At 53.5% G+C, this 26,508-nt stretch overlaps 7 protein-coding genes and 2 non-coding genes across 9 annotated transcripts; 4 read left to right on the forward strand and 5 right to left on the reverse strand.

Annotated features, from left to right (window-relative positions):
- Positions 1-278: 278 nt before the first annotated feature.
- Positions 279-3,102, forward strand: B0H65DRAFT_420360 (fungal-specific transcription factor domain-containing protein; the record flags this gene model as incomplete). The annotated part of the gene is made up of 3 exons (XM_062824270.1): positions 279-592; positions 682-887; positions 959-3,102. 3 exons carry the CDS (start codon positions 279-281, stop codon positions 3,100-3,102), a joined length of 2,664 nt encoding a protein of 887 aa, XP_062684125.1.
- A 2,736-nt stretch (positions 3,103-5,838) lies between these two features.
- On the forward strand, positions 5,839-9,006 carry B0H65DRAFT_100146 (uncharacterized protein). The gene has a single exon (XM_062820428.1). It carries the CDS (start codon positions 6,084-6,086, stop codon positions 8,910-8,912), a length of 2,829 nt encoding a protein of 942 aa, XP_062684126.1. The 5' UTR covers positions 5,839-6,083; the 3' UTR covers positions 8,913-9,006.
- On the forward strand, positions 9,007-9,971 carry B0H65DRAFT_100147 (uncharacterized protein). The gene has a single exon (XM_062820429.1). The coding sequence runs from the start codon at positions 9,101-9,103 to the stop codon at positions 9,791-9,793; it is 693 nt and encodes a 230-aa protein (XP_062684127.1). The 5' UTR covers positions 9,007-9,100; the 3' UTR covers positions 9,794-9,971.
- A 1,135-nt stretch (positions 9,972-11,106) lies between these two features.
- On the reverse strand, positions 11,107-14,342 carry B0H65DRAFT_100163 (heme peroxidase). Its single transcript, XM_062820430.1, has 5 exons — positions 13,907-14,342; positions 12,813-13,722; positions 12,564-12,758; positions 11,460-12,504; positions 11,107-11,372 (listed from the first exon to the last, which is right to left on the reverse strand). The coding sequence occupies exons 1-5, from the start codon at positions 14,125-14,127 to the stop codon at positions 11,185-11,187; spliced, it is 2,559 nt and encodes an 852-aa protein (XP_062684128.1). The 5' UTR covers positions 14,128-14,342; the 3' UTR covers positions 11,107-11,184.
- Positions 14,343-15,985: 1,643 nt separating this feature from the next.
- On the forward strand, positions 15,986-16,309 carry B0H65DRAFT_439813 (uncharacterized protein; the record flags this gene model as incomplete). The annotated part of the gene is made up of 1 exon (XM_062825445.1): positions 15,986-16,309. The coding sequence occupies one exon, from the start codon at positions 15,986-15,988 to the stop codon at positions 16,307-16,309; it is 324 nt and encodes a 107-aa protein (XP_062684129.1).
- Positions 16,310-16,851: 542 nt separating this feature from the next.
- On the reverse strand, positions 16,852-16,940 carry B0H65DRAFT_t137. The gene has a single exon. It is a non-coding gene; the product is annotated as a tRNA-Glu (tRNA).
- A 678-nt stretch (positions 16,941-17,618) lies between these two features.
- Positions 17,619-17,699, reverse strand: B0H65DRAFT_t136. Its single transcript has one exon. It is a non-coding gene; the product is annotated as a tRNA-Glu (tRNA).
- Positions 17,700-18,275: 576 nt separating this feature from the next.
- On the reverse strand, positions 18,276-21,883 carry B0H65DRAFT_100238 (uncharacterized protein). Its single transcript, XM_062820431.1, has 3 exons — positions 21,683-21,883; positions 19,840-21,546; positions 18,276-19,779 (listed from the first exon to the last, which is right to left on the reverse strand). The coding sequence occupies exons 1-3, from the start codon at positions 21,726-21,728 to the stop codon at positions 18,377-18,379; spliced, it is 3,156 nt and encodes a 1,051-aa protein (XP_062684130.1). The 5' UTR covers positions 21,729-21,883; the 3' UTR covers positions 18,276-18,376.
- Positions 21,884-22,573: 690 nt separating this feature from the next.
- B0H65DRAFT_456074 (uncharacterized protein) lies at positions 22,574-26,218 on the reverse strand. The gene is made up of 3 exons (XM_062826271.1): positions 25,611-26,218; positions 23,393-25,550; positions 22,574-23,295 (listed from the first exon to the last, which is right to left on the reverse strand). Exons 1-3 carry the CDS (start codon positions 25,770-25,772, stop codon positions 23,036-23,038), a joined length of 2,580 nt encoding a protein of 859 aa, XP_062684131.1. The 5' UTR covers positions 25,773-26,218; the 3' UTR covers positions 22,574-23,035.
- Positions 26,219-26,508: the final 290 nt, after the last annotated feature.

Below are 26,508 nucleotides of genomic sequence, written 5' to 3' on the forward strand. Positions count from 1 at the left end.
CTCCTAATCCGGTTCCTCTTGGATGAATTCGTCAAGGTGAACGTCGACGTGGATCTGGATAAATAGACAGCAAATATCAAGCAAGTAACGACTTACCAACATCCATCGAGACATAACCTAGTCGGAAACCGAGCCGTATCACTCTTACCAGCAACCTCAACACACATCAGCCTGCTTCCGGAGTTGACTATAATCTCACCAAAGAATAACTCACCCTTTTTATCAGCTCAGTTTCGATACTAAAACGTCCAAAGCATCCAATTCGCCCTTTTTTCGAAATGTCTGATTCCGGGGAAGGATCACAGTGCACTCCCTCGCCGAGCCCATCGACGGAAAACGAGTCGACAGGATGCGAAGAGAAACCGAGTTCCCTCGCAAAGATCGAAGCCGCGACACCTTCCAAGAAGCGACCATCAAAAGCCACTCCCGCAGATAGCCAGAACCCCAGGCCAGCAAAAAGACGTGCGGCTCGGGCCTGCTTGACATGCCGGAACCGTAAAGTACGCTGCAATGTTGTCGAGGGCGGTCTGCCTTGTAACAACTGCAAATGGGATCGGGTCGAATGTGTGGTTATGGAGAGTCGGCGTCGCAAGTGAGTGCCTCGGCATCCATGCCTCCCCAATCTTCAGAACCAAGTAACCCGAGCAGTGGCTAACGCCATTGCCCTTTTCCTCTGTGTAGGAAGAACATGTTGGCCGGACAAGGAGTTCCCAATGGAGTTGCGGCTGTGGGCGATGAACTTGGCGCGAGGACTCTCGGTCACCAGCCGATCCTCTCTAGCCAGCAGCTTGCTGCCCATGCCAATGCCTCGCTCATGGCTGGTTTCCAGATGATGAATGGAGCTGGACTCCCTCTTTCCATGGGAAATGCCCTGATGCAGCCACTTTGTAAGTCATCAGTCTTTCCCGAGTAACCCGGTTGAAAAGGAGCCGCATCTGACCGAATCACGTTGTGACAGACGCCCAAGCGGCACAAACCCAAGGACTCTGGAACAACCCAAGTCTCCCCGAAGCCAGCGCGCGTCTTTGGCAAAACCCACAGCTGATGACGACCATGCCCGGAAACTTCACCAACTCTTCTGCGACGGTTGTGAACCCATTACCAACACCTACGTCGATTTCGACGCCCCCACCACAACCTTTCTTACAACCAAACCTCCAACCGAAACCCAACCGGACCGTCTCTCCGCATCTTCCGAACTTCTTCAAGCCTCTCCCGCCCAAGGACGCAGTCGATGTGCAATACATGATGGCCAAGGGAGCCTTTACGATCCCGACGCCTGAGGTGCAAAATGCCATGCTCAAGGCTTATGTTGAATATGTCCATCCCTACATGCCGCTTCTGGAACTGCGTCAGTTCCTTACCGCCATCCACTCCAACGGACAATCGGGCCAAATCAGCCTGGTCCTCTACCAAGCCGTTATGTTTGCGGGGTCTAACTTTGTAGACCAAAAATATCTGGACGCGGCCGGGCTAGGGAGCCGTAGGAACGCCCGGAAGGAGTTGTTCATGAGAACTCGGGTTCTATACGATTTCGATGTCGAAAAGGACCGTCTCGATCTTGTTCAGTCTCTGCTTCTCATGACCTACTGGTACGAAACACCGGAGGATCAGAAAGATACTTGGCACTGGATAGGAGTTGCAATTTCATTGGGACTCACCATTGGCATCCACCGCAATCCGGCGAACTTGGCCATGCCGCCTGCACAAAGGAAACTGTGGAAGCGGATCTGGTGGTGCTGCTTCATGCGCGACCGCCTCATTGCGCTAGGAATGCGCCGGCCGACCCGGATCAAGGAAGAGGACTTTGACGTGCCCATGTTGGAGGAATCCGACTTTGAGATTGTGGAGCTTCCGGCCGATAACCAACTGCTTGGGCCCAACTGCGCTGTTGTCAGAAACGTCGCCACGCAGAGACAGCTTGCCCGGTTGTGCATCCAGAAAGCGCGCATTTGCGTTGGTATCTGCCACATGATTAAGACACAATACACGGTCCTCAATCACGACGGTGGTCTCCCAGCCGGTCAAACAACGTCGAGCACCACCATGCTGTTCCCGAACAAGAGCCTGAACAACATCCAGGAGGTCCAGAAGGTGGATCAGATGCTGGAGAGCTGGCGTTTGCAGCTGCCTGAGGACTGCCAATACAGGCCACTCCTGACGGAGGCCCTTGCGGAGGAGGACAAGCCAGTGGCTGTTCACCGTACTCTCCTCCACATGGTCTACCACACGACCGTCTCGGCGCTGCACAGGCCGCACTACTTGACCATGGAGCAGGCCGCTACTCAATCTGCTCAGACCAGCCTGATTGCTCAGCAGGCTCGGAGCAAGGTGCACCACGCGGCTACCATGGTGACGAGAATGGCAGAAGACCTTTTGCGCCACGGACTGGCCAAGTACCTACCCACCACGGCTGTGACGGTGACACTGCCAGCCATGACGGTTCACCTGCTGCATAGCCGATCTCCGGATCCTGAGCTCAGCCAGCAAGCACGCCGGGACTTTGAGGTGTGCGCGAAGCTGCTGCTCCAGCTGCGCGGCATGTACGCAGCGGCCGAGTTCGCACACGGATTCTTGATGGGGGTTGAGGCCCGTCACAAGGCCACCGCTATCAGCCCTCAGGGTCCTCAGGCAGCTCCGGTAAACCTTGGCCATCAGGTCCAGCTAGGACCACAGAAGGAGCCAACACCACCACCTGAGACCAGCTCATGTTTCCAGTCGACCAACACCACCTTTTATCGTCCTCCCCAAGCAGATGCAATGGTATCGGGGGTAGGGCATGGCCCAGGTGCTTTGGTCCTGGTGAACGTGGACAGTGGCGGCAGCACGCCGCCGCAAACTGACGTTGAGGACATGTCATCGGCAGGCTTGACCCCTCCGGTAGATAAGACCGCGTATGAGGAGGTCCAAACCACCGCAATGGACTGTGACACCAACGACGCCATGGCCAACTATTTCGACGATGCCTTTGGTAGCATCCTCGATCCCGAAGCCGTAGAAGGCGATTTCATGGAAGCGTTTACCATGAGCCACGAGAACGACGACGAGTGGATGTTTGATGGACCGTGCAACAGCAATGCTGCCCCCGCGGCTGTTTGCTAAGGGATTTTCTTCCTTTCTTTCCTTTTTCTTTCGCATTGGGATGGGGCGTCTGGGCGGAGGAACTGGTCATGGCTTTCGACTTCTAGTGCTTTCTTTTCTTTTGGGATATTCCTGCTCCGTTGAAGGCAACGGGGTGATCATGATGGGTACTTAAAAACGGTACAATGGCGTTGAAAGGAGAACTTGGGGATTTGATTCGTGATCTCTGGGCATTGAAAATAATGGGACAATGACAATGACATCGGGCATCAGTACAGGCTTTGTTGGAGGCTGGAGGGCAATGAGACAAAGATGCCAAAATGAGCAATCGGATACAGCTTCGACCATGGTAATTCCAGAACTTGGCGAAACAGAGAGAGAAATAAAAAGAGATGATATTGATCACAAAACTGGGATATGTCCAACACTGGCTTTGACTCGTGCGGGGGAGCGGGAGATCATGCAGTGATATGTGCCCAAAATTGTTTCTGGTGAAAGAACCAGAAGAGCATGAGCAATGAGATGATGTGATCCCGTCATGGTGAAGATTTTTCTCCAATGTTGGTGGTTCTTGCAACTTTTGCCAAGCTGGACGAGAGATAACCCGCGGCTGCCTTGGAGTTCTTTCCTTTTCCGCAGTGAGGCCGGGTGAGGTTGGTTGGATGGGAAGGCCCAACCGTGTCCATCCCACGTCACCATCTGCAGTAAAGGTGCAGGAACAGGCCGACCAGTAAACAAGCTGCCCCTCAACCTGTATTTTCAGAGTCCGGACACGGAGCCTTACCGCAGCCTGAACAATTGAGAATCGGGGTTTCAACGAGGTGGAGTTGCATCATCCTCATGCTAAGGCACCCAAGACTTTGACACGATTTCGCGCATAAGAGCCTCGCCAAGCGCCATTGAGATTTTCAGCAGCGCGGCACTGCGGCACTGCGGCACTGCGGCTGTGTTGGTGGTTTGCTGGCACAAGCGACGCGAACGGAAGAGAGGCACAAAGGCCGGCGTGGTCGGATCGGGATCGTATCGGCGTGGTGGTCAGATTGCGGCCTCATCACAGCCAGCATGTGACGGGACAGAGCCGGACGGCGATGCCTTGCTTTGGCGGTCCAGTCTTGTCCTGGCAAAAGATGGGCTCCGCGGGCAGTGATGACAGCAGCGTACATTTCCCCACACACACTCGACACTCACAGGCCAGCCGGATCCAGGAACAGGTAGGGACTGGAGCCGTGGCCATCGTGAGTTAGTCCTGAATGGTGTTAGCAGTCCATTATGATGACCGTGTCACCCCTGCTCGCTCCTGTTCTGCCCCTGTCGGACATTGGCCTGTCCCTGCTCCCCCTGTTCCTGGCGTCCTGGAGTCCCGAGGCGCCGCACGCAAAGCTGAACGGTTTCCCCGTCGTCGGCCATCCCAAGGACGGAGTCCCAAGGATGATGGCGCGGGCATCCATCAGGTCCCTCATGGCGTGGCACCCGTGGAGGGCATCGCCGAGGTCGCACTGGGCAGCTCCAGACGGAACCCAACAGCAGCCCCCCGGGAGCAATCTTCTTTCATATGGTGGGACGTTGGAACCGCACCCGCAACCGAGCCATCGCAACGGCAACGCGCAGCGGGCGAGCAGCCGGCCGGGGCGGAAGACAGCCAGGTCTCCCAGGAGTCCAGGACAGCACACGTCCACACGACCATCGGACAGGGTGCGATTGAAATGTCGGGGGACCAGAGGGCTGAAAGCGGCGAATCAAACGGCGCAAACTCTTCCCATATGCCGTTCGATAATGTCTGGAATAGCATCACTAAACCCAATCGGGCCCTAAGCGAAAGGAGGCTCGGGCCTGGGAGTGGTGCGTGTGGGTCTGGCCAGTCTGGGTCGGTCTTGGTTCAGGTCCCAAAAAGTCCACACTTGTTCCATCTTGTTCATCTCATTGATGGCTCGACCATCATCCGTGATCCGCCTCATCCACTTGTTCTGACTTGCATCCAATTACTGCTCGGATTCTCGCTGAATCGAGCTGCCATTCGTTTGATTCTGTCCTCCTGCGCGCTGCCGCCATTCACTCGTTTTTCCCTACGCTAGTGTAGTTTCAATTCCCCTCCACGGACCACGGCCCTTCTTTGCCCTCTCACGAGCCCCCTTTGCGCCTTCCATACAATTCGTTTGATCCAATCCCGCCGCCGGCTGTTCTGCATTGTTACGTACATGCTGCGTACCGCCGTCCTTACGCTACTCCTAGAGCCATCCACCTGATCGACCGCATTGACGCATTCTCGTTCTAGCGCAGTCCCTCCTGCGTCTTCTCCGTGTTCTCCTGCGTACCAGTTGCGTACCTCGGACCTCTATTCCCCGCCTTGATTGCCAGTTTGCGACAAGTCAAGTTGCTTGTTTGTTGTCCTACCTACATCTACTACGGGCCGTCGCATTGCTGTCGATACTTCCAGTACCTCCTTCAGTACCTCCTCCATAATTTCAGATTTGCGACTGGTCGGGTACACTTCCTGTTTCTGTGCAACCACCATTGTTCACGGCCGCGGAAAGAGCTACTACTACGCACCTTCCGTTGTTACCAGATTCATAAGCTCAAGATCCGGCCGTACCTGCCTGATCTTTTGGCTTTCTAATTCCTACGACTGGCGACTGGCGACCGGTAACCGGCGACCGCCTGCCAGCCCATTCAACTCCAATAACCTACTAGTACCTTTACCTACAACATATCTCTACCACCCACGATACCTAATCTCATCCGATCTCCGAGCCCTCCGACCATATCAGACTGCTTCTTCCTCCCCCGAACCGACTGCGGAAGACGACATTGCTCTAGGCGGTGTCCGACTCCCAACGAGACACTCCCCGATTCGACCTCGTTTAGACTATGGGAGCCGACGACAGCATCGTATCTGCGAGATCCCCAGGTTCATAGAATAATACGAAACAGCGCCGTAATGCGCCCGTCCAGCCGGACATACCACACGCCCATGAGAACAAGACCTACAACGAACACCGAATACCATGACCAGATCCCCCTCCTCCTCGCCCAACCTCTCCTACGCCCTCGCGGTCGTCACCCCACGTAGTCGCCCCCCGCGATCCCCTACCGGATCGCCTCCCCGGCAGTACCGCGAAAACGACGACCTCTTGTCCAACCTCACTCCGCGCACCGCACTCGATACCATACGGAACCCTACGGGGGATTTCAGGGCATGCATGGCTTCCGCCTCCCCAACCGAGAAGGCCTTTGCTCTCCGAGCCGCCATTGCTAGCAACGAAATCCAGGAATGGCTCGATGAGCTCTCATCGTGGCCCTGGCCGTCCAGCGCGAGCTCTGCCGGCTTTCAGGTGCCCGACTTGAAGAGAAGGAAGTTTGAATCGGGATCCCAGCTCTCCGACAAGCTATACTGTGGCAGCCTGCCTGCTGCCGAGGTTGCCAAGTATGAGAAGCGCGTGGACGAAATATACAAGGGCATGGAGGAGATCGATATCGAGGAAATCAAGAACCATGTCCTGCGCAACCATATTGTCCCGCTACCAACCTCCGGCTCTCCGATCTTGGGCTCAAACCGACCTCTCCCCAGCTATGCCCACATGGACGACCTTACAGCATTTCTTACGGCCACTATCATGCAAACCCTACCGAATTTGGCTCGTCTTAGCAGACTCCTAAACTCCTGGAGCATTCGATTGCTTGTTCTGAAGAGGGTTCCCGCCTTCTTGGATACTCTCGCTGATGGAGAAATTGCTCTTCAATCTGGACGGAATGTAGCTGGGTTGGATGCCAATGCTCGCGCGATACCGAATAGGCCGCCTTCGCCGCTGTCATGGGCCGAGTTCAACGTGATGAAGTCGGTACTGGAGAAGAAAGTCGCAAAGGCCGGTCGCGACCTAGACGTCATGCTTGATAATCTAGAAGGATGGGAATACACTCTTCCTGACGAATGGCTGGACCGAGTAGAGTCTCTAGAGAAGCAATATGGCGAATGGGTTGCTGCCTGCGAGCTCAAGATCAAGCAAGCAGACTTGAAGATTGTTGCGCCAACTAATAGCGATACTACCGCCAAGCTGGGCTTGGATGAACGGAAACAACAACAGACGAACATTGCAGCCACAAACGGTGCAGCTACTTCAACCGACCAGGACCAACAAAGCGATTATTCGACAGCTAATACCAAGGCTATGAACGTCGATGTCCCTCCCCTAATCAAAGTCCATGTTCCTCTGGACGGAATCGACGAGAATGACGCCGAGAAAGGAGAAAATGACTCTTGGACCTTTGTGGACGAAACTGCAGCCCCAGAAACCAGTGAAGAGCGCCTACCCGCAGAAGATCGTGCTCTAGGCGGATTTGACGGATCTGATATCGACGAAGCTCCGGTAAGAGGGATGATGCCCTCTCCTAATATTGTTGCCAGTGTGAAGGGCTCCAGGCCTCATTCCTCCAGCCTGAGCTATGCGACATCCGATGGTGAATATTTTGAACTAGACCCCTTCGACTCAGACTTCGACTTCGATGATAGCCTCGAGCATGATCTCCCTAGTTTCCCCCGCTCGAGACGCGGTAGCAACTTCTCCACCACTTCAACCATTGTGTTTGGAAATCGTGGACTCGAACAGGAGACTCCGGATCGCTCTCGAAGACGGAGTAAGGATCTTGAAGGCAGTCTTTCACGCGATGTCAGCCCTCCAAGCTCTCCTCCGCGCTTCAGCAGATCAATGTCGAGGCTCAGATCACAGTCGCGCGGATTTAACGACATGCCAACTGTGGCGGAGTTGCCAGACTTTGACCAGTCGAATTTCGAGTCATCGGCTATTAATGAAGACGGAAGCCTATCCAAGTCTAGTGCCGGAAATTCGGAAGAAAAGTTGGACCAGCTCCAGCAGCAAATTAGTGAGATTTTGGAGTCTGTGCCGGCTAAGATCCGCCTCACCTCTGAACCCTCGCCGATTAATTTGAATCCTCCCGATTTCACTGCGCTAAACAGGAAGGCATCCAAGCCGGAGCTGCGAAACCGGAGCCAGTCCAGCTTGTCGACGAGGTCTACCTTGTCCTCCCGTGCCGGGACACCTTCCTTTACTCTTGCCCCGGCGCCTTCCCGCAGTTCCCGACAACGCCACCGCGGCAGTCATCGTGATATCAAGATTTACCACCTTACGAGGAACAACGGTGATGCCCCTATCAAGCTGTTCATCAGATGCGTTGGCGAGCATGGCGAACGGGTCATGGTACGAGTAGGTGGTGGATGGGCCGATTTGGGCGAGTATCTTAGGGTTTTCGCCAGTCACCATCGCCGAAACGTCGTGCTAGATGGCAAGGTGGAGGTCAATCTGCCTCGTGTCACAGTGGCCGGTGGCTCTAGCTCACCCACTCGGCCGCCATCCAGACGGTCTAACCAGGATCGACAATCCCCTCCCGATACTCCCTTGAACGTCCGCAAGACTAGAAAGCCTGCGGAGGCACGCGAGGAGAACGCCGAAACACCCAAAGCGACTCCTAAGACGCCCTTCATCCCGGCGGGTAAAGCGACTGGCGCATCATCGCCAAGACCCCCATCAGCAGCAGCCCGCTCCCGCTCGATTTCGACTCGCTCTCGCTCAAGCTCCCGCCTCAGCCATCGTGGTGATGAGGAGATTGTGCTTGGATTAGCAGGCCCGCGGACGAAGAATATTGAAATGAGCGAGGAGGCCCAGGCGTGGGTGGAGGACATGAAGGCCAAGGTGCAGAGCGCCTCTAATATGAGCCGTAAAGTGTCGGATTCGCCAGCTAGTGCAGATGGAAAGTTCGGCGACATGGGCAAGATTGGCGGGACGAAACGGGTTTTTAAACGTCAGGGCGGGTTGCCTTGATGGGATGGAATGCATGCCGGATGGCACACGGAACGGAACGGGAACGGGAAGACACGTGAGCGGCATGAATCGGACGAGGGGGTTTGTGGGTAAGGGTTAACGAACTTGATGTGAAGGGATGATCGGCGTTTCAGGGTTCATGGGCAGGTTTGCATTCCTGCAGTCCCAGAAAATGCTGGTGGTTTCACATGAAGTTTGTCATTACCCCTGGTCCTGATTTGGGTGGAGAGCGTTTGGGACATATGGGGCTATGGGCATCATGTCATGTGCCGTCCGTTCCTTTGATCTCTCCTATCCTGTCTGATCCTCACACATCCATGCTGCGTGTTCTTTCCCTATCTGATGGGTTTTCTTCTTTCTCGACCTCGTCGCTTGGGCAAAGGTCACCCCTCTCATCATTACATGCATTGTTAAAGGGATTTTTCTACTTTTCTTACTTTCTCTCTACTGTCAACAAATACCCCCGGAGCTCTCTTGGTCTTTTCACATCTTCGCATTCAGATATCCCCCATCCATTTTCATTATCATTATCAAATCATAAACGAAACCTTACCATTCATACATTCATATTACACATATTGTTACAATACACAGACCACAAACAAAGAGAGAGGAAGAAGAAGAAGAGCCATGCATATGTCGGTTTACGACTTTCTTTTTACTACTCTAGGAAAGGAGGAAAGAATACCCAAGACAACACCCGAGGAAGGACGACGGAACGCATATGCAATGGACGGACGTATGGTACGCTCACACACACATATACATACCCACGGGCGGACGGACGGAAGGCGATTACGGAACAGGAACTAGGACAAAGCAAGACAGGCGTCGGACAAACTTTTGTGTCGGTTTTAGGTCAGGTGGATGTCAGTTTTTAGTTTGATATTCGGCGACAACGGACGGCGGCGAACGAAGGGTGGTTGCTTGGGTTTTTATGTTTCTGTCTGAGGACAGGCAGGTGAAACACAAACCTGTCCGGCGTACAAAACAGCATTCTTCGGCTGGGGGGTTTATTGCTAGCTTTTTAAATATTTAAAAACTTTACCACTACTACAACTCGTACTACTCGACTATGAGTTGAATCCGTGCTCCTGTGACGATATAAAGAACACGCATAAGCCAGAGCTGCGCAGAGCTAGACAACAAGACCAGGATGATACCAAAAATTAAATGATCAACCGCTATGCTACATCTTGAAACACGATAAGAACGGATGAACTTCATCCTGACCAGACGCGCACTGATGAATTACCATTGATGACACAAAATCTTGGTATCAGGCGTCATTTCCATCACACACCTCCAAGAAACAAAGATATCTTCTCAACACTGCTCAGTCGTCCCTGCCCTCAGAACCCAAACAGTAAATGACGGGAGCACTCAGCAAGTGTCTCCTCAGTCGGTGCTTCCTTGCGCGACCTGCAATCTGTTCCCGTCCCGATGAAGAAAGACCAACCAGGGCAGGTACGGTACTGCCTCCTACTGCCAGGCTCCACCCGGCCCCCTTCCGAACGTCCCCTCCTCCCAAAGCCCTCCCCTCCGCACCTTCTTTCCTTCTGTCCGGACAGGTTCCTTCCTTAACGGCAACCTACCTCTACACCCGGCAGTGTCCGACACCACTCAGATAGCAAGGGAAACTAAGAACTGTCCCCGCGTCACCGTGCCTTCCCTGAACAGCCTTCACTTCCATCTTTATCCTTCAGTTGTGACCCAATCTCTCTGTGTAGTCTCGAATCAACAACCAGCAACGAACCGAAAAACGCGCGGTTGGTAAATCGGTTGAGTAAGGTACTCTCGTTGCCAGTCGAGGGGTGAATCCCAAAGAAGAGTAACAACTCGGAGTGACCCGGGTTGGACTCCAGTGGGTCTGCTTGACTGGACTACCTACCAGGAAGGAAGGGGTATTTGGGATGGGAGGGGAGCTACGCGTAGAATGAAGCCGGGGAAGAGTCACGGGCAGGCACAAGGATAGGTAAGGAAGGTGCAGTTGGTGTAGGTGGTTTGGTTGCCTCTGTTGGCAGGAGCTGGATGGTTTTGAGCAAACTTTGAATTGTTCCCATCATCATCATCATCATCATTATGGCCTACTGTATCTTGAAGCCTTGTTCGGATAGCAAACCCAGTTAGTTACCTCCTTAAGCTTCAGTCAACCGACCATTCAACGTCATTCAAAAGATCGACCTGTTCCGTTGTATATAGTCCAAGAGCCCAGTCATGTGTGTATCCCATCCGTATCATCCATCCATCCCGATCCTAACTGAAGACATTATTATAACCTCCGTCCTCTCTCCCCACGAGACCTCCTCGCCTTCGATGACGAACTAGCACTCGCCAACCGATAAAGCTCAAGTCGATTTCCAGCGCCGCAGTACTCGTAAGGGGTTCCGGCACAAGTGAAGCTGCAATCAGACAGCGGAGCCGGAGCGGAGCCGCCACGGAGGGTGTTGCCGCAGTAGCCTAGATGGTGTCATCAGTTAGTCAGGCTCACGACCATCGAACTCAGAACAACAGAAGAAAATGAGAGAGGGAAATAAAAATACTCACACTCCCTCCCATACTCCACCCCAAAATACTCCCACCCACTACAAGCCTCCGCACACCCCTCCAGCGTCATCCCATCATCAGCCCAGGACTTGCCCTCCAGCGCCCTACCGCCTTGAGTAGCTTCAGTCTGGCATCCGACAAAGACGTAATCGCCCACCGTGTCCTTTCTTCCCAGGGTAGCCGTTGGCTGTGCTGCACTAGCAGTACTCGTTCCCCCCGTCCCAGGCTTCGAGTACAACTCCAGCCTATTCCCCGCCCCGCAATACTCCGTCGCGTCACCAGCACACAACATGTTACACTCGCTATCGGGCGCCTCGGAGCTGCTAGCTGCCAGGGTGTTGCCGCAATAACATTCGCGCGAGTATTCGGTGCCGAAGTAAGCGAAGTTACCTGCGGCGGTGCAGTTGGCCGCGCACGACTCGAGCGTCATGGTGTCGTAGGCGAAGGAGGCGCCGGTTAGGGCGCGCACGCCGGAGCCTTCGGTTACGCAGCGGAGGCGGGTGTAGCCGGCGACTGTTTGTTTCCTTGCTGGGCCGGTGGCCGTGGGAGCTGAGGAGGAGGTGGTGGTGGATGAAACAACGGTGGTGGTAGAGCTGGTGATGTCGCTAGAGCTGGTGATGTCGCTGGAGCTGATAACCTTGACTACGCTGCTGGTAGATGATGGCTCGGCTGCGGACGAGCTCGGCGCAACAGTGCTGGCAACAGTGGAAGAGGCGTCTGGCCCGTTACCACCACCGCCACCACTACCAGGCGTGGTGCAGGACGCAGTTCCAGAAAAGGTAGCGCAGCTGCCTGATAGATCGCTGGCCTTGTTGAAGCTATCGGAGTTGGAGCCTGCGGTGACGCTGAGCTTGGCGGCGTAACTCAGACCACCTGTGATGGTGTAGCTGGCGGAGTAGAAGGTGTAAGGGCCGATGCAGTCGCCTTTTGTCATGGCGACGGTGGTGCTGCTGAGGATGGGGACCGGGTTGCCGTTGCGGACGACGCCGCGGGGTGTGAGGTAGGAGATGCCTAGCGAGGGAGTTGTGGTGATGTCGTTGCGGACCTATTTTGTTAGTCAGCGGAGGCGAGTCTTGAAGGCGAGAAGGAGGAGGGGGAGCTTACAAGCGCAGAAACGGTGAGTGCACCAGAGCTTTGAAGAAGACAGCTCTGGGGTTTTTGGAGGATGATGGCATCTGACAAGGGGTAGGAGTTTCCGTTGTTGTCGTACGACTCGCTGGTGCCGTCGTTGAGGTTGACGGTGACTGTGAAGGAAGAAATGCCCGAGGAAGCGGGGATGTTGGTTGAGATAGGGAAGAACTATGTCCCTGGTCAGTTGCGATGAGTTAGAGTTCGAGTGCCAAAGGGGCATACCTCAAAAGTATCATCAAACCCGGTACCAGCTCCTTGTACGGTGGCGGTGTATGAGCACGACCCGGAAGCACAACCGCCATTCCTATCCTTCCAAGTCATCTTGACATTCTTGATGGCACCAGAGGCCCGATTCGTCGTGCGAACTCTGATGTACCCAGTCAGGAGAAAACTGGAACCTCCCGAATTCAAGGTCAACTGCATATCCACAGGCTTAACCGCATAAGGGGCAATGGGGTCCGTCAGCGTCACCCCCGAGGGCACAGTATCAATCATCTTCTGAAGAACAGTCTTGCAAACGTCCCTAAAAGTCGAAGCAGACGTCAACCCGTTCATCGTGGTATTCCCATCAATGTTGAACACCTTGAAATCCGAGTGTCTGTTCACCGCAACAGCAGGCCCAACCACCAACGGATTCTGCGTTGTCCCAGAGATGTACTCGGTCACAACCTTGTTATCAAACGTAGCATCAGTGGTATCAAGAGGCTTCTGGCCGTTAGTTCCCGTACCGGCGGGCACAATCTCGGGAAACTCCTCCGTGTGGACACCGCCGAGGGTATGTCCGCAAGCCGTCACCTGGATCATTTCTTCGGTGCTGAACCCCATGCGGTCGAATTGTTGCCTAAACGTCTCGGCCGAGTTCTGGGGTTGCGGCACGCCGGTGCTGCCACTGGATGTTGCGTCTTTCCTCCCGAGTCTAAGGGGGATGATGGGGCCTCCGCAAGATCGGACAGAAGCGTAGACGCCGGCGGCAATCAGGTCCGCCATGGTCGATTGGGATGAGTAGTAGTTGGCCAAGAACTTGAGGGTGGTGTTGTGGCCCGGTCCGGTGTTCTCGCCGTTTGTGAGCTCGAATTGGAGGGAGGCGTCGAGTCCGCCGGTGCCGAAGACGCGGTTGTGGGTGGACATGTCGCTGGTGAAGTTAGCATTTTGCGCGGACTATATTCATCTGTCGAAGTCGAACAGATGTTCAGTTCCGTATGATTTCCCACGAGGTAATCTGTCCATTCCTTTGACCTTCCTTACCGCCATCCGGAATTTTGACCTGGCCCTGTTTTCTACCCTCATCACTGGATATCAGAAAAAAAAACACATACTGGAATCCCACCCGCAACCACTCCGACGCCGTCACCCTTCCAGGTCCAGCGGCCTCATTGTTGCAAGGCGTAATAACATCATTGAAGACCCTGCCCTTGAACCCCTGGAGTTGGTACACAATCTCCTCCATCTCGTCCGTGGCGGCGGGCCATGTTGGGTCGGCTCCAGTCCTAGCCGCCAGCGAAAGCAGGCCGGCCAGGCCAGGGTATGCGTATCTCATGATGGGCGTGTGCGGCGTCTGTGAGGCTTGCGGCGAGATCGGGAAACGGTTCAGAACATCAGATCTGACAGCAGTACCGTATGTACGATAACAACGGTCGAGAACGAATGTGCTGACGGACGCCGGATTGTCGGAAGGGAAAGCGGCCCAGACAGAGCTTAACAGCTGCAGTTTGACTGTGGAAATAACGAGTGATGACTGCTTTGGCTTTGAGGCGTCTGCAAGAGGAGGCGAGAAGAATAAGAAAAAAACAAGGTGGTATCGGGATATTATGCGCCTCGTATCGCTAAACTCGACGACAACACGACAAGATACAACCGGGGAAGGAGACTCGATCGTATTCAAGCCAGCTGGACGGACAGCAGCAGATAGATAACAGACCTCCTTCCTTCTCGAGAGGAGAGAGAGAGGCTATTCTATTACTGCGTCCATGATTGCGCACTGCGACCTATTTTCACCTGTACAAGAGGGATCACAAGGCGAAGATGGTACAGACCAACATGGGGGCAAGGATAACGGAAGGGTGGCCTGGAACCTGGACCCGGGGAATCGCAACGCTGGTTGGGAATTGGCTGACCCCTGCATCAGCTTTCCATCGACACACACACACAACGTCTTCTGTCCAGGATCTCGAGCGATCCTAATTGGTTCTTTGAAGGCCTTGTCGCTTTTCTCGTATTATCACGAAGTCGAACAACGACTGCATGTGCAGCCGAATGGGTTTAAGGCGGATTGCTGTGCATCGACACAGTGTGGGATAGGTCGCGAGCGAGACGACCCTGTTGATACTGTAGATAGTTCAACCACCACCATCACGAACACCACCCATCTCGAACGCCAAGCTCAGCCGAGATGCCGAGCCGAACGACGAGGGACGCAACGCCATTACGACGGCGGCTGTTGATTGGTCTCACTACCACTTGTATTGCCGATAAGAGCAATGTTTTTTCGACTATTTTTCCAGCCGCATGGGATGGCCCGAAGCAGATGTTCTGATGTGACTCTAGATGTCCACACGAGGAGCTCCACACAACCACTGATGAAGCTGCTATGACAGATAAAGCCCGAACTGATGGATGGATGGGTGCCAATACCGAGCCAGCTTTGGATTTATTGACCGGATCGAACGTTCCTTGACAGGGCAATAGCTGAGGTAACGCAGGTGGCACTATCGACCGTTAGTGAGACTGAAATGCATACCAATAATGTAGGTCTAGTCATCAGTGTGTGTGTGATATGTATGCACTAAGACTCTCTTTCACTTCACATCGTCGTAGTTAGACCTGTCTGCCTCTGCTCCTCTCCGGCGCCATTGTGGTGGGTAATCGGGCCGGGGGCTTGCTTGCTTGCACTGATGGACGAAAAAGAGCGAACAAAGCGAGAGTGGTACAGCTGTTGTTGTTGTTGTTGTTGTACCTATTCTGGACGGTTTGCTATTTCCGTGTTAACCACGTTCGGTCGGGGCCCTGAAGTCGCAGTTGAGAAGAGGGTGACCATGCAGAGCTGACAGCGTTGTCTCTGAAATTAGACGGCAGGATGTGTGTGACAGTGAGTGACAACGGAGGCGACTGGCGAGCGAAAGGAATGTTTGGGCCTTTTGAGCAACGATGGACACGAACGTGGAAGAAAAGGGGCGCTCCGAATGGCGCGAGGTCTTGTGAGGAGGTCGGAAACCAGACGATTATCGTCTCATCACCACATATTCGGCATGGTTTGAGGCTATGTTGTGATATTCGTTTTTCAACCCGGATGGACGCCTTGTCAGCTTTGAAGATGCAGTGCTTGGTGAAGAGGGGGACAACAGATCGAAACCCCTCATCTGGGGTGCTGAAATGTCTACGGCGGGCGACAGAACACGATGTGTAGCGAGCGTGGTGGTCTGTGCGCACTGCTGACCCTGGCCCCACATTGCGGATCCCTTTCCTCCCCACACCAGACGACATCCGTCCCGTTTCTCGTAGGGCTGAGAACAACACTCCTCGACGGGTCACCCTACGTTGACCGTTCTGCTATGAACTTGCTTTTGACATACAGAGCAGTTGATCCGTGGCGAACAAGTCCAAAAGTCTGCTACATCCGCCAAGTTCACTTTCCAGTTTTCACTTCCAGCTCGGGACCTCCGCGGCCTCTTCCCCTCCATCGGAATCTAGGACCTCACGAGATCAACAACAGCCTCTCATGACGAATCTGGGCTTTCTAGAAGACTGTCACATGCGAGGCAAGAGCTCCCGCCACCGGTACTTTTCTACCGCACATGGATATTGAGGCGCCCTTGGTTAGTAAGTGGCTATAGAGTGGCTTTAAAGTATTGGTACTACCTACCGGATTCGGGATACCGATAAATGGGTTCTCTGACATCGAAATTGTCCAGAAGCCTCACCTTGTCAACTTCGAGTTCATCAAATAGTGTGTCACTTGCAAGGTGGTCAACGAGATCGGTGATTGCGCGACATGTCTGCCCGTCTACCTCCCACGTCACAGTGACTGACTGGGTCGGTTAGATCCAGGGCAAATCAGAAGGAAGAAATAAAGAAAAAAAGAAAAAGGGAGAAACTTGGCCGACGAGAATGCTGGATGGATTACCTTGGTGAACAATCTGAGGTTTTGTTGTCACATGAATTGAAGTTCCCTTGAAATGACCATCGATCCCAACTCCCCATTGCAGAATCCAACATTGAGAAGAAGCAAGTTACAAAGAACAAGACGAAAAAAAGGTAAAAAGTTTACCCTACCAGGGAGTTGAACCCTGCGCTGCGGAAACTTGATCAACCAAGATTGAGAATCCGCCATGTTAACCGATACACCAGTAAGGTTGTTTTCTGCTTGTTGACAAGAGGTGATGAGTGATTCCCTTATATGCCCCTGTTTGTGCTCCTTCCTTGTATGTGCCTGCTGGCTATGCGGGTTTCCTCTGTCTTGCCAGGATGGGGGTGGAAGGCACGACTGAGCGAGAAAATAGCCGGCAAGAGTCAATCTAGTTACCACACGGAGAGTCCCAAACCCATTCACTGTTGCACACACCCGCACGCACTCTTTAAGTACGTCGTGAATGAAAACAACGAATTGACTATGTGACCATACGAGAACCTCGCTCCCAAAAGAAGACTGCAGTTTTGATTCTGTTTGGGTGAATTTATTGCAGTCTCGACTTGAAAACTTTCGGGGGTTGGTTGGGGCTCTTGCTGACTATCTCATTTTCGACGACTGAGCACACACACACACACACACACACCAGAAGATAGCTCACATCACACTCGCTCCAAGTCAACCTTCTACAACAACGGTACGATGTGATGATGTTTTTTTTTTTTGTTTTTGTTTTTTTCCCTTGTACGCGAGAGTGACGTCCAAAAAATCCAAAGCTACGCGACAAAAGAGCAGTTCTGGTTCCCACAAAGGCCAAAGAGGGTAAGTAAGTGCTTTACACAATATCATACTAGCCTCACTTAGAACGCAACAGAGAAAAAGAAGAGACAAGATGCAAAAATAATTACCCCACCAGGGAGTTGAACCCTGCGCTGCGGAAACTTTGGAATGAGAATCCGCCATGTTAACCGATACACCAGTAGGGTTATTTTCTTGTTGGAAAGTGATGGTGAAAGGTTTGCTTATGAAGAGCTTTTCGTGTGTGGTTGGGAAGGTACGAACGGTAGGCATCCGGGCATGTGGTCGTTTGAGGTGGAGATGCTGGAAGGGAAAGAGCGAAACAGTTGTCGGCAGGTGGCCGGCCAGCAAGGTTCGTAAACAACTTCTGCCAGGCAACAATGAGGGTGGGAATGTTGTGTGTGAGATGTGGGCTCCCGTGTGGGATGAGGACAACGTGGAGGATCATGGGCAAACAGAACACGGCGTTGAAGCTGTAACGCCAGTCTCTCTTTGCTCGGACTCGCGATGTTGCGAGTTCGTATTTGAAGCTAGAGTAGAACCGAATTGGCACATTTCACAAGTCAGTGTGTGCCTAAACTATAGCCGATGCAAACTAACATTATCATTGACGAATACTACTAGAGGTAAGAGAGAAGGTAGGAAACGGATCATCAGTGCCATCGGTAGTTATTATACAAAAGCCAGAGCAAAGTCCACCAGAACAGTTTTAGGTATATGATACAGGACAAAAAAAAGGAAAGCATTCATCGATCATTCTTTCTCATTACCCATCCATCAATCCATCCGGACGCCCCTAAAAGGGTATCAACCATCCAAAAGACCCGAAATGCCACAAACAAAGCATAAAATCTCATACCCCCCCTTAATCCTCCTTATCAAAATTCTCCGAAAACCTACTCTCTCTAAACGGACTAATCCTCCCACAACCCCCCACCGACGACCGTCCCACACTCAGCCCCCCCGAACTCACCGGCCTTTCCCTCAGACTTCCTACTCCGGTCCCCGTGCTAGCCCTAGGATCAGCCATCAAGAACTGCCCGTAGCCCTTTTCCTCAGCACCATCTACACCGGGAGTAGGCTGCGTAACATTAACAGCCACCTTCATCCCATTCATCACCGAAGGGAACCCCGCGGAGGGTGGTGTAAGCGGTCCATCGCTGGAGAAGGTGCTTCTTGCTTCTAGGAACTCGTCGTCGTTTTCGTTGTCTTTGTAGTTGTCTTGTCCAGGAGGTGAAGCGCTGTTATCGCTCACCCTGCTGTAGACGCTATCGCTTAAGTCTGAGCTGCTTAGGCTGCTGACGGAGTTGGTTTCTGCTTCGGCTGGGTTGGCGGTGATGGTGGTGGTGACATAGGGGAGGACGAGTTGTGGTTGTTGGGTCTCAACTGATAGGGAGGGAGGGCGGTCACTGACTGCCGGTTTGGTGGTAGTAGTAGTGGTGGTGGTAGTGACGGTAGCCACTGCGTCGAAGCCGCCGATGGCGCTAATAGGGCGAGATGAAGGCTTCAAAGCGGCGGTGCCTAGGGCGCTGGTGGAGTTATAAGGGACGGTCGTAAGGCCACTGCTCTCACCGGGTTCGTCTTGCGCCGCCGCTAATAGGTTTATGGCTGGCGTCGTTGTCATCGGCGGATGGACGGGGGTGGGCGCCGAGAGGCCGGCGAGGGCGACTTCGCGGATACTTCCCGGCCCGCTGTGGTCGTCTCCGACAATGGAGGGGACACTGGGGTTGTTCTCCTCCAGCTTGCGGGTTAGTGCCACGCCGCCGATGAAACCCCTGTTCATATCGGGGCTGGCAGCGTCAGCGGCACCGTCTGCCGGTGTATCGACTCTCGACGAAGCGATAGATGCGCCGGATGCCGCTCTGGGACGGGAGAAGCGGTTCTTTAGCCAGGCCTTCACCTTGCTAGTTGGTGATGCTGCTGATTGCGGTTCCAAGATGGGACTCGCTCCCCCGTCTGGTGTTGTTGAAGCCCTTTGAGGCGGCGATGTGCGTCTTTGGAATGGCATGGACAACCTGGTCAGTCCCGAACTGTCTGTCCTCCTATGGGCAACCAGTAACGGGCCCGTTGGTTTCTCGTCCGGAGAAGAACTTTGGTCCAAGTCAGCAGCCGTAGCGAGCTCCTTCCCCTTTCCAATTTGCTTTTCCTCTTTGGCCTCCTTAGCCAGTCTCTTCTGCTCAGCCTTGGCCGCCTTCTCCTCCTCCTTTCGCTGCCTTTCCTCTCTCTTGACTTCTGCCGCTAGAGCCTTTTCTTTGTCTTTTTGCTGGTCTGCCAATCATTCGTTAGCCCCTTACTCTTGATATTAATCAACACTAACGCAAAACATACCTTTCAATTGCTTATGCAACATCGCCACCTCCTTCTCCCGCATCTTATTCTTCTCCACCTCCTCCCTCTTCCTGTCCTCCTCCATCTTCACCGCCGCCCTCCTCTCCCTCTCTTTCTCCGCATTTTCATTAATCTCATCCAGCAACGGCTGCACCCTCTTCGCGGCAATATCCTCCACCTTCGCCCTGTCTACCATCTTCCCGCCGCCGATATCCACTTGGCCCGCATCCATTGGCCTCTTGCTGTTGCTCGCATCAAACCTCGCCTGCGCCGCCGCGTGTGCCTTCACCTCCCAATCGCTCTTGCTTGTGTGCGGAATCATCACCCCCTTTTCCGCATACAGTTTCTCGTCCATTCCCTGTAACCGCGCCTTGACGTTGCGCTGAGCGGCTTGCAAAAGTGCTTCGCGATCGCGCGCCCGCTTCTGCTCGTCGACTTCAGCGATCTTGGTGTTGAAGAGGGACATTTGCTTGCGGATATGCTGGGAGCGCTGGCGGTCGTTGGCGACGATGATGTCGCCGTCGCTTGAAGACCGACGTCTGGTGAGTTTGTTCCGGATGCTGCCGAATGCGCCGGCGTTAGTGCCTTGGTTGGAGGGCGAAGCGCCCGTGTAGTACTCCTGCATCTCCCGGTTCTTTTGGTGTTCGTCGTGCAGCTTGGCGAGACGTTCCTGCGCGAGACGGTAGGCGGCGTCTTGGAGGCTGTTGTATACCACCGGAGGGCGTTCCACCTCGTCGTTGTTGGCTGTCGGGTCGCCGGTGCCGTGGCGCTCAAAGGAGGACCTGCGTCCTTGGACCTGCTTGGACTGGTCGATCATTTTTTGTTGCTGGGTGTACATGCGCTTGGCCATGGCCAAAGCGGAAGCGTGGAGAACGTCTTGCCGATTCTTCTCGTCGACTTCGGGCTTGACAGGGGGTCGGGACGTAAACATTTGTCTGCTCATGGTCGTGTACGGAACGGCGCCGGCTTCGTCGGTCGAACGAATACTAGGCGGGCGCATCGACTTGGTCGCGGCGCTAAGGGCATTGGAGGCTGCGTTTTCTTTATCGGGGTATGCTGTGTTTTCGGTCACTGGCTGGGGTTGCGATCGCGATCGCGGGCGTCGTCCGGCCACGGCATCCCTTGCTGCGCGCAGTGATGCTTGTCGTGTCAAGGCGGAACCTTGTGTCTCTGCAACGGTTGGTGTAGAAGAGCTAGGTGACTTGTGTCCCTTGAAGGCCAAATTCGCAGCCGAGTTCCCCCAGTTTGAGGTATCCAAGGTAGGTTTAGGCTGCTGAGGTTGGGGTTGTTGCTGTTGCTTCTGTTGGAAAATCTGGTTTTGTTGTCTTTGAGCTGCACGTAATGCCGAGATAGCCGCTTGTGATCCTGCCGCATTGCTCTTGGGTTGCGAAACCTCCAAACCGTTACTCGTTGGTGACGCCATCTTTTGGCCGTTAGCCAGGACTGCAGCGGTATTGGCGTGAGAAGCGTGTGTCTTTGATAACTCTGCCTTTGGATGTTCAACTACTTTGGTGTTTGTCCATCCCAGAGTCGCGGCTGAAGAAGTGGGAGCTGTCGATATCTCTGGTTTTGGGTATTCGACCGATTTCCTGTTAGCCCATCCCAAAGATGCGGCGGCACTGGCAGCTGCGTCGTTGTTTTTGAGACCGGAAGAAGGGTAGCTAGGTAGATCTTTAGCGTCTGCGTATCGTAGCCTCCCAGTATTGTCTTGAAAAGGTGGTCAGTAAGGTATCTAAGCGGTGATATTTTGGGATTCAGGTCGTAGCAGGTAGTATGTCAAGATGAGATGTCCGGGTGTTATGCCTAACTGATATGCACCACCTGATGAACGCGCGGGACTTACTTGGAGGGACGAGCGCTGTTTGCGTTGGCGCAGTAGTTGAGGTCATGGCTTATGTATGGTTATTAAAACCAAGACCAAGGCTCAAACGAAAAGTCAAAAGACCAGACCGGCCGGGTAGGTATCGGATGTCGGGGAACTGTGGAGTACCGGTCGGATGATGGTCCACTGCGGACTGAGGCTGTGAAATCTTGAAATCTTACAGGTCCTTCGCTTTCGAGGTGTTGTTTGATCTTCTGGATTCTACTTGACGATTGGTTTTGTACGGTGATGGTCGTGTGTTAGAGTAACCTTACTCTGTAGGTTTATCGTTATAGTAACTTTGTTAATAAGAATGTCGATCAGGATGTCTAGGCCTTTTAGAAGAAGCGAACGGTTACGCCGGTGTGGAAGATGGAAACTGCGGCGTTGAATGATGTTTTGGTTCCCGTTGTGAGATGGGATGACAAACAGGAGGAGGATAAGAAAACCAAAACAGAAACAGAACACAAGGGTAGCACCAATACTTCTATTTCTGTCTCTCCTCTTCCTTTTCTCCCCCAACGATGATGTCTTACTAGGTACAGGTATGATACAAGGCTGGCTTCTTGGCTACTCGCTGCGACAAAGAGGGCGATGATTCCTTCCTTCCCACACGTCGTCATTGCGCCGAGACAGGCAATCGCTTCCTTCGCCCATCGACGTCATTGCTCACCAGTTTCAGAACAGTGGGTGCCGCTCAGCGATGCGCTCCCGTTATTGGCTGGTGGGATCCATTTGAGTGTGATGCCAAGACGCCAACGCTGCGTATCATTCGGTCCCGTCGGCAGCTGGTCTCCACCGGATCCACCGGGAATTAGTACTGCCAAAGCCCTGCGCCAGTTGGCCAGAACTTCTTCAGCTCACCACCCACAAGGGGACTTTTTTCAGCTGATGGGGACTTGCCGACCTCGCCGACTTCACCGGGAACTTCACCTGACAAAGCTGATGTGAGGTCACGCCGCCTAACAAGCCACTACACTAAAGGTGAAATGTTGGTGTGAGGCGATTCCGAGGTGAATTAATTCAACTCTCCTCGCCGTTGCTGTTCAACTTCTCTTCAGGTGCCAATGCGCCGCATCCCTGGGCTCGATATAGCTCCCTGCTTCTACCATCCATCCCTACCTTGAAATATCACGATCAGATCAACATTGGAGGAAACTCGGCAGTCAATCGTGTTTCACAAGGGCATCCAAATTTTGACCAACCCGGCTATCACGGAAAGACTAATGAAGGGCTACAACCTCGAAGTTTAGGTACTGAAAAAGCCGGTTCATTCGGTTACGTCTCGATAGAGTAACAATATCCAAGAGTCACGACTTCCACAATCCAACACACTCAAAGATCACCAACCCAACGAGCCCAACCATCCCGCTTAGCCTCCAGCATATCAGCCTTCAAAGCCTCATCAATATCAACCATCTTCTTCGCCGCCGGCTCCTCATCCATAAACCTCAGCGCCTCCACCGCCTTCCCACCACAAGCCCTCTCCAGCGCCAAGAAAGCAAAGTGACCACCAACCACCGGTCTCGCCATGAAGTAGATACCCGGATATCCACCATTCCCTTCGGTATCGTAGAGATCGGTTAGAGGACGGTCTGTTTACATTGTCAGTCAGTCTTTCATCCAGCCAGCAAAAAAAACTCGGGAGTGAAAAACAAAACGCCAAAAAAAAAAAGGAGGGACACCACATACCAGTAACAGTTTCATTAACCCACAACGAAATGGCCTCCAACATCTCCATCCTCGTCTTCTTCCCCGTCACCGCCGCCGCGAAAAACTCCCAATCGCTCTTGGTGTACAAGTGTCGAGAGTCGAGCGGTAGGCCGTACTTTTGTAGCACGGCGGAGTACCAATCGCTTTGCATTTGGTAGACTTTATCTGGGATGAACGGTTTTTCGGTATCATCATCACCATCGTCACCGTCACCGCCGCCGCCGCCAATGGGTTTCTGGTCTTCAGTAATGCCGAACCAGCGGCCGAAACCCCGCTTTCTTCGTTCGTCTTGGTGGTGCTTGGTTGACGAAGATGAGGACGAAGATGAAGAAGGAACATGGAAACACAACAACGAGTCCGCATAAAGGTTATATATCGTCGTCCACGATCCATACCACGTATACGCCAACTTGGCATGCGTCTGGTCTCTTGAGATGCCGTACTCCTGCCACTTGTCGATGTAAGTAGCCGCAATCTTGCGGTAATGCTTGGCTTCGTCTTCGTGGCCAACAATATCCGCGATCTCGCTCATGGCCTTGATGCCAATGATGCCTTTCAATGCCAAGTTGGTCTGGTTGGCGAGCCACCCAGCAAAATCATCGGTGCAGAGCTGGTTGTGCGGGATCAGCGACTCGCGAACGAGGTAGCCGGTCCATTGCTTCCAGAGGGAGTAGGAGCGGGTTAGCCATTTTTCTGCGGCTTTGGATCCGGTGGTTTGGAGATCGGTTTTGCGGTCGCGGTAGCCGTGCAGGTCGAAGCCGTAGTTGTCTACGGAGTGTGACCAGTCCTTGGCTGAGGGGATGGGGCTGGCAAAATGACCAGGGGCAGCGGCCTGAACAAAGGCGGGTTCGGTATCGTAGCGGAAGGCATTGGCGAGGGCCAATCCCATGATGAGCATGTTTCCGCATTCTTCGACTGGCATGTACTCATCGTTGCCATCGCTGTGACCGGTGGCATTGGGGAAGTGGGCGCCGAGATCATGCATGCTGTAGTCGTTCGGGTATTGTCCGCTCAGTTGGTGCTCAAGCAGCGGCTCGAGGAGGTAACCGAGCCACTTGGGGTTGGTATACAAGAAGAAGGGGAACGCAGGGAAGATGACGTCCACGGTCTGGAAATTGCCATTCGACGAGATTTCCTTGAGGAAGATGATGGGATCATCAGGGGTTCCGGAGAACTGAGTGGCACCAAGTACCTGGCGAGCAGAAAGAGCCGCGATGTCTTGATAACTCTCCGATCCGGACTCAAAGGCATCGCGAGCGAGCGATTCGGAGTAGTTCCGGGCCAGCCAAGACGCAGTCTTGAAGTCGTTGTAGTGGTAACGGACTAGCTCGTCGGGCGAGGCGAAGTGGGATGCCCAGAGCGGTTTCATGAGCGTCAGACCCCTAGCGGAAGCGAACTGTACCACTGGGTCCTGGACAAGAGCAAAGCTGAAAACCACGTTGTCTTCTGTCTTTGAGTAGCCCTTCTTTTTGGACTCCCCGGCCAGTTTGAAGGTCTTCGCAAAAGCGAACACGGGCTCTTCTTGCATGATGCGACGGAAGTCCCGGTCAATTTGATTCCGCAGATAGCCCTTCTCAGCAAAGTGTTGACGAAGAATGTCAGACGTGCCCGCTTCATGTTGGGCATCGGCCGGACCGGTGAAGTGTAGGGTTCCCCATTCAGCGTGATCATTATATTCGGTCAAGTGTTGCTCTGTCTGACGTGACCACTTCCAGGTCTTGATGCGTGTTGCATCCTCCGAGCTTTCTTCTGGTGCCTTGGGCTCGTGCAAATCCCACTTGATTTCGTTCGCCCTATTTCCGCTAACCCATTCGCCATTGGCATCTGTGTAAATCGTCACGTCGAAGCAGCCCTCGGCAATGACGGTCAAATACGCGGCAGGTATCGACTGTCGGAGGGTGGATGACGGGGTGATGGGGGAGAGGAACGAAAGTGTAATTTTCACTGGCTCGTCTGGGGAAGATCCGTGGAGAAGGTAAGTCAGGTTCGTGGTCGAGGCGTCAAAGGTAGGGCCTAGGTATTCAGGGAAGGTGATGTTGTAGAGCTTGTGCCCGTGATGAATGGAATCATGAGGTCGTCCGATGAGGGGATAGATCTTGCCGGAGTCGGGAACTGATGCCATGACCGAAAACCCCAGCTATTCCGGTTTTAAGAGGGGTCAGCTTCCTTGCTCGTCTCAAACCAGATAGATACTTACGTGAGACCCAGTCCAGAACATGGGCCAATCCTCCCATGGTGCTTTTCGAGCATTTCCCAGCCATGTACTCAGGTACGGGTTGCGGACAAACAACGGCAGGACATTGGGCGTAAGTGTTGATGCGCTGGCTACGGCGGCCAGCGCTAGGAAATCGAACCTCATATTCGGAGAGGAGTGGTTCTCTCAGTATTCACTGTCTCGTTGCCATATAATTGATTTTGCAAGCGACAGTCGCAGCGATCAAGATTCGGAAAATACGAGGAGCCGCGCTCTATGAATTGTCACGCTTTGGGCCAGTCAAAGGGTGAACAGCCAAGGGAGAGGACAAATAGGTTCAGAGATACTCTGTAAGGACTATACAAAAGAATACCGAAGGATGACAATGTCTAACCCCGTGTTGAACAAGAGTGAGACAGCGAGGTAAATTGGAAAAAGAAGAAAAAGGATCCAGATTCCATGGAGTTTAGGGAAGGGGGAGGGGGTCATGTTTAAGGTGAGCGGATCGGCTGGAAGGTGGACTGGCTCGACCGGGAAGCCAAACCGTTCCTCCTCCAACCGTCCTTCATGTCGCCAATAAACGAGTTGACCTGACGACGATCCTGTCGGACGAGGAGGGGGTGATGGAGAAACAAGTGAGAGACAGGGGTGAAGATCTCGTGCCCCTCCCCTTCTCCAATTCCGTCTTGGGGCTGCCCTATGAGACGTATATGACAGGGATTCTCCGCATTTGGTCCCACCAGAGGGTGGGGACTTTCTGCGTTCCCGTCATGCGGACCCGCTGCGGGACGAGTGGAATCTGATGTAGGTACACAGCATGTGCTTGTGACTGACAGGTGGGTGACACTGCAGGGAGATCAGTATGTATACAATGAATGCTTGAGACCGCTGTCGCCAGCAT

The sequence above is a fragment of the Neurospora tetraspora genome (assembly GCF_033439725.1).
Source record: "Neurospora tetraspora strain CBS 560.94 chromosome Unknown B0H65scaffold_2, whole genome shotgun sequence".
NCBI classification, from domain to species: Eukaryota; Fungi; Ascomycota; class Sordariomycetes; order Sordariales; family Sordariaceae; genus Neurospora; species Neurospora tetraspora.

Excerpts from the sequence above, each read along its gene's own strand:
- B0H65DRAFT_100146 (XM_062820428.1), top strand. The coding sequence starts at position 6,084 with ATGACCAGATCCCCCTCCTCCTCGCCCAACCTCTCCTACGCCCTCGCG.
- B0H65DRAFT_100163 (XM_062820430.1), bottom strand. The coding sequence starts at position 14,127 with ATGAGATACGCATACCCTGGCCTGGCCGGCCTGCTTTCGCTGGCGGCT. Across the intron at positions 13,723-13,906 it reads TGGTTGCGGGTGGGATTCCA|CGACATGTCCACCCACAACC; the intron begins GTATGTGTTTTT and ends TAACTTCACCAG. Across the intron at positions 12,505-12,563 it reads CACTCACCGTTTCTGCGCTT|GTCCGCAACGACATCACCAC; the intron begins GTAAGCTCCCCC and ends CTAACAAAATAG.
- B0H65DRAFT_100147 (XM_062820429.1), top strand. The coding sequence starts at position 9,101 with ATGAAGTTTGTCATTACCCCTGGTCCTGATTTGGGTGGAGAGCGTTTG.
- B0H65DRAFT_100238 (XM_062820431.1), bottom strand. The coding sequence starts at position 21,728 with ATGACCTCAACTACTGCGCCAACGCAAACAGCGCTCGTCCCTCCAA. Across the intron at positions 21,547-21,682 it reads AACAGCGCTCGTCCCTCCAA|ACAATACTGGGAGGCTACGA; the intron begins GTAAGTCCCGCG and ends CACCTTTTCAAG. Across the intron at positions 19,780-19,839 it reads GTTGCATAAGCAATTGAAAG|ACCAGCAAAAAGACAAAGAA; the intron begins GTATGTTTTGCG and ends AATGATTGGCAG.
- B0H65DRAFT_456074 (XM_062826271.1), bottom strand. The coding sequence starts at position 25,772 with ATGAGGTTCGATTTCCTAGCGCTGGCCGCCGTAGCCAGCGCATCAACA. Across the intron at positions 25,551-25,610 it reads TGTTCTGGACTGGGTCTCAC|CTGGGGTTTTCGGTCATGGC; the intron begins GTAAGTATCTAT and ends AAACCGGAATAG. Across the intron at positions 23,296-23,392 it reads GGTTAATGAAACTGTTACTG|ACCGTCCTCTAACCGATCTC; the intron begins GTATGTGGTGTC and ends CAATGTAAACAG.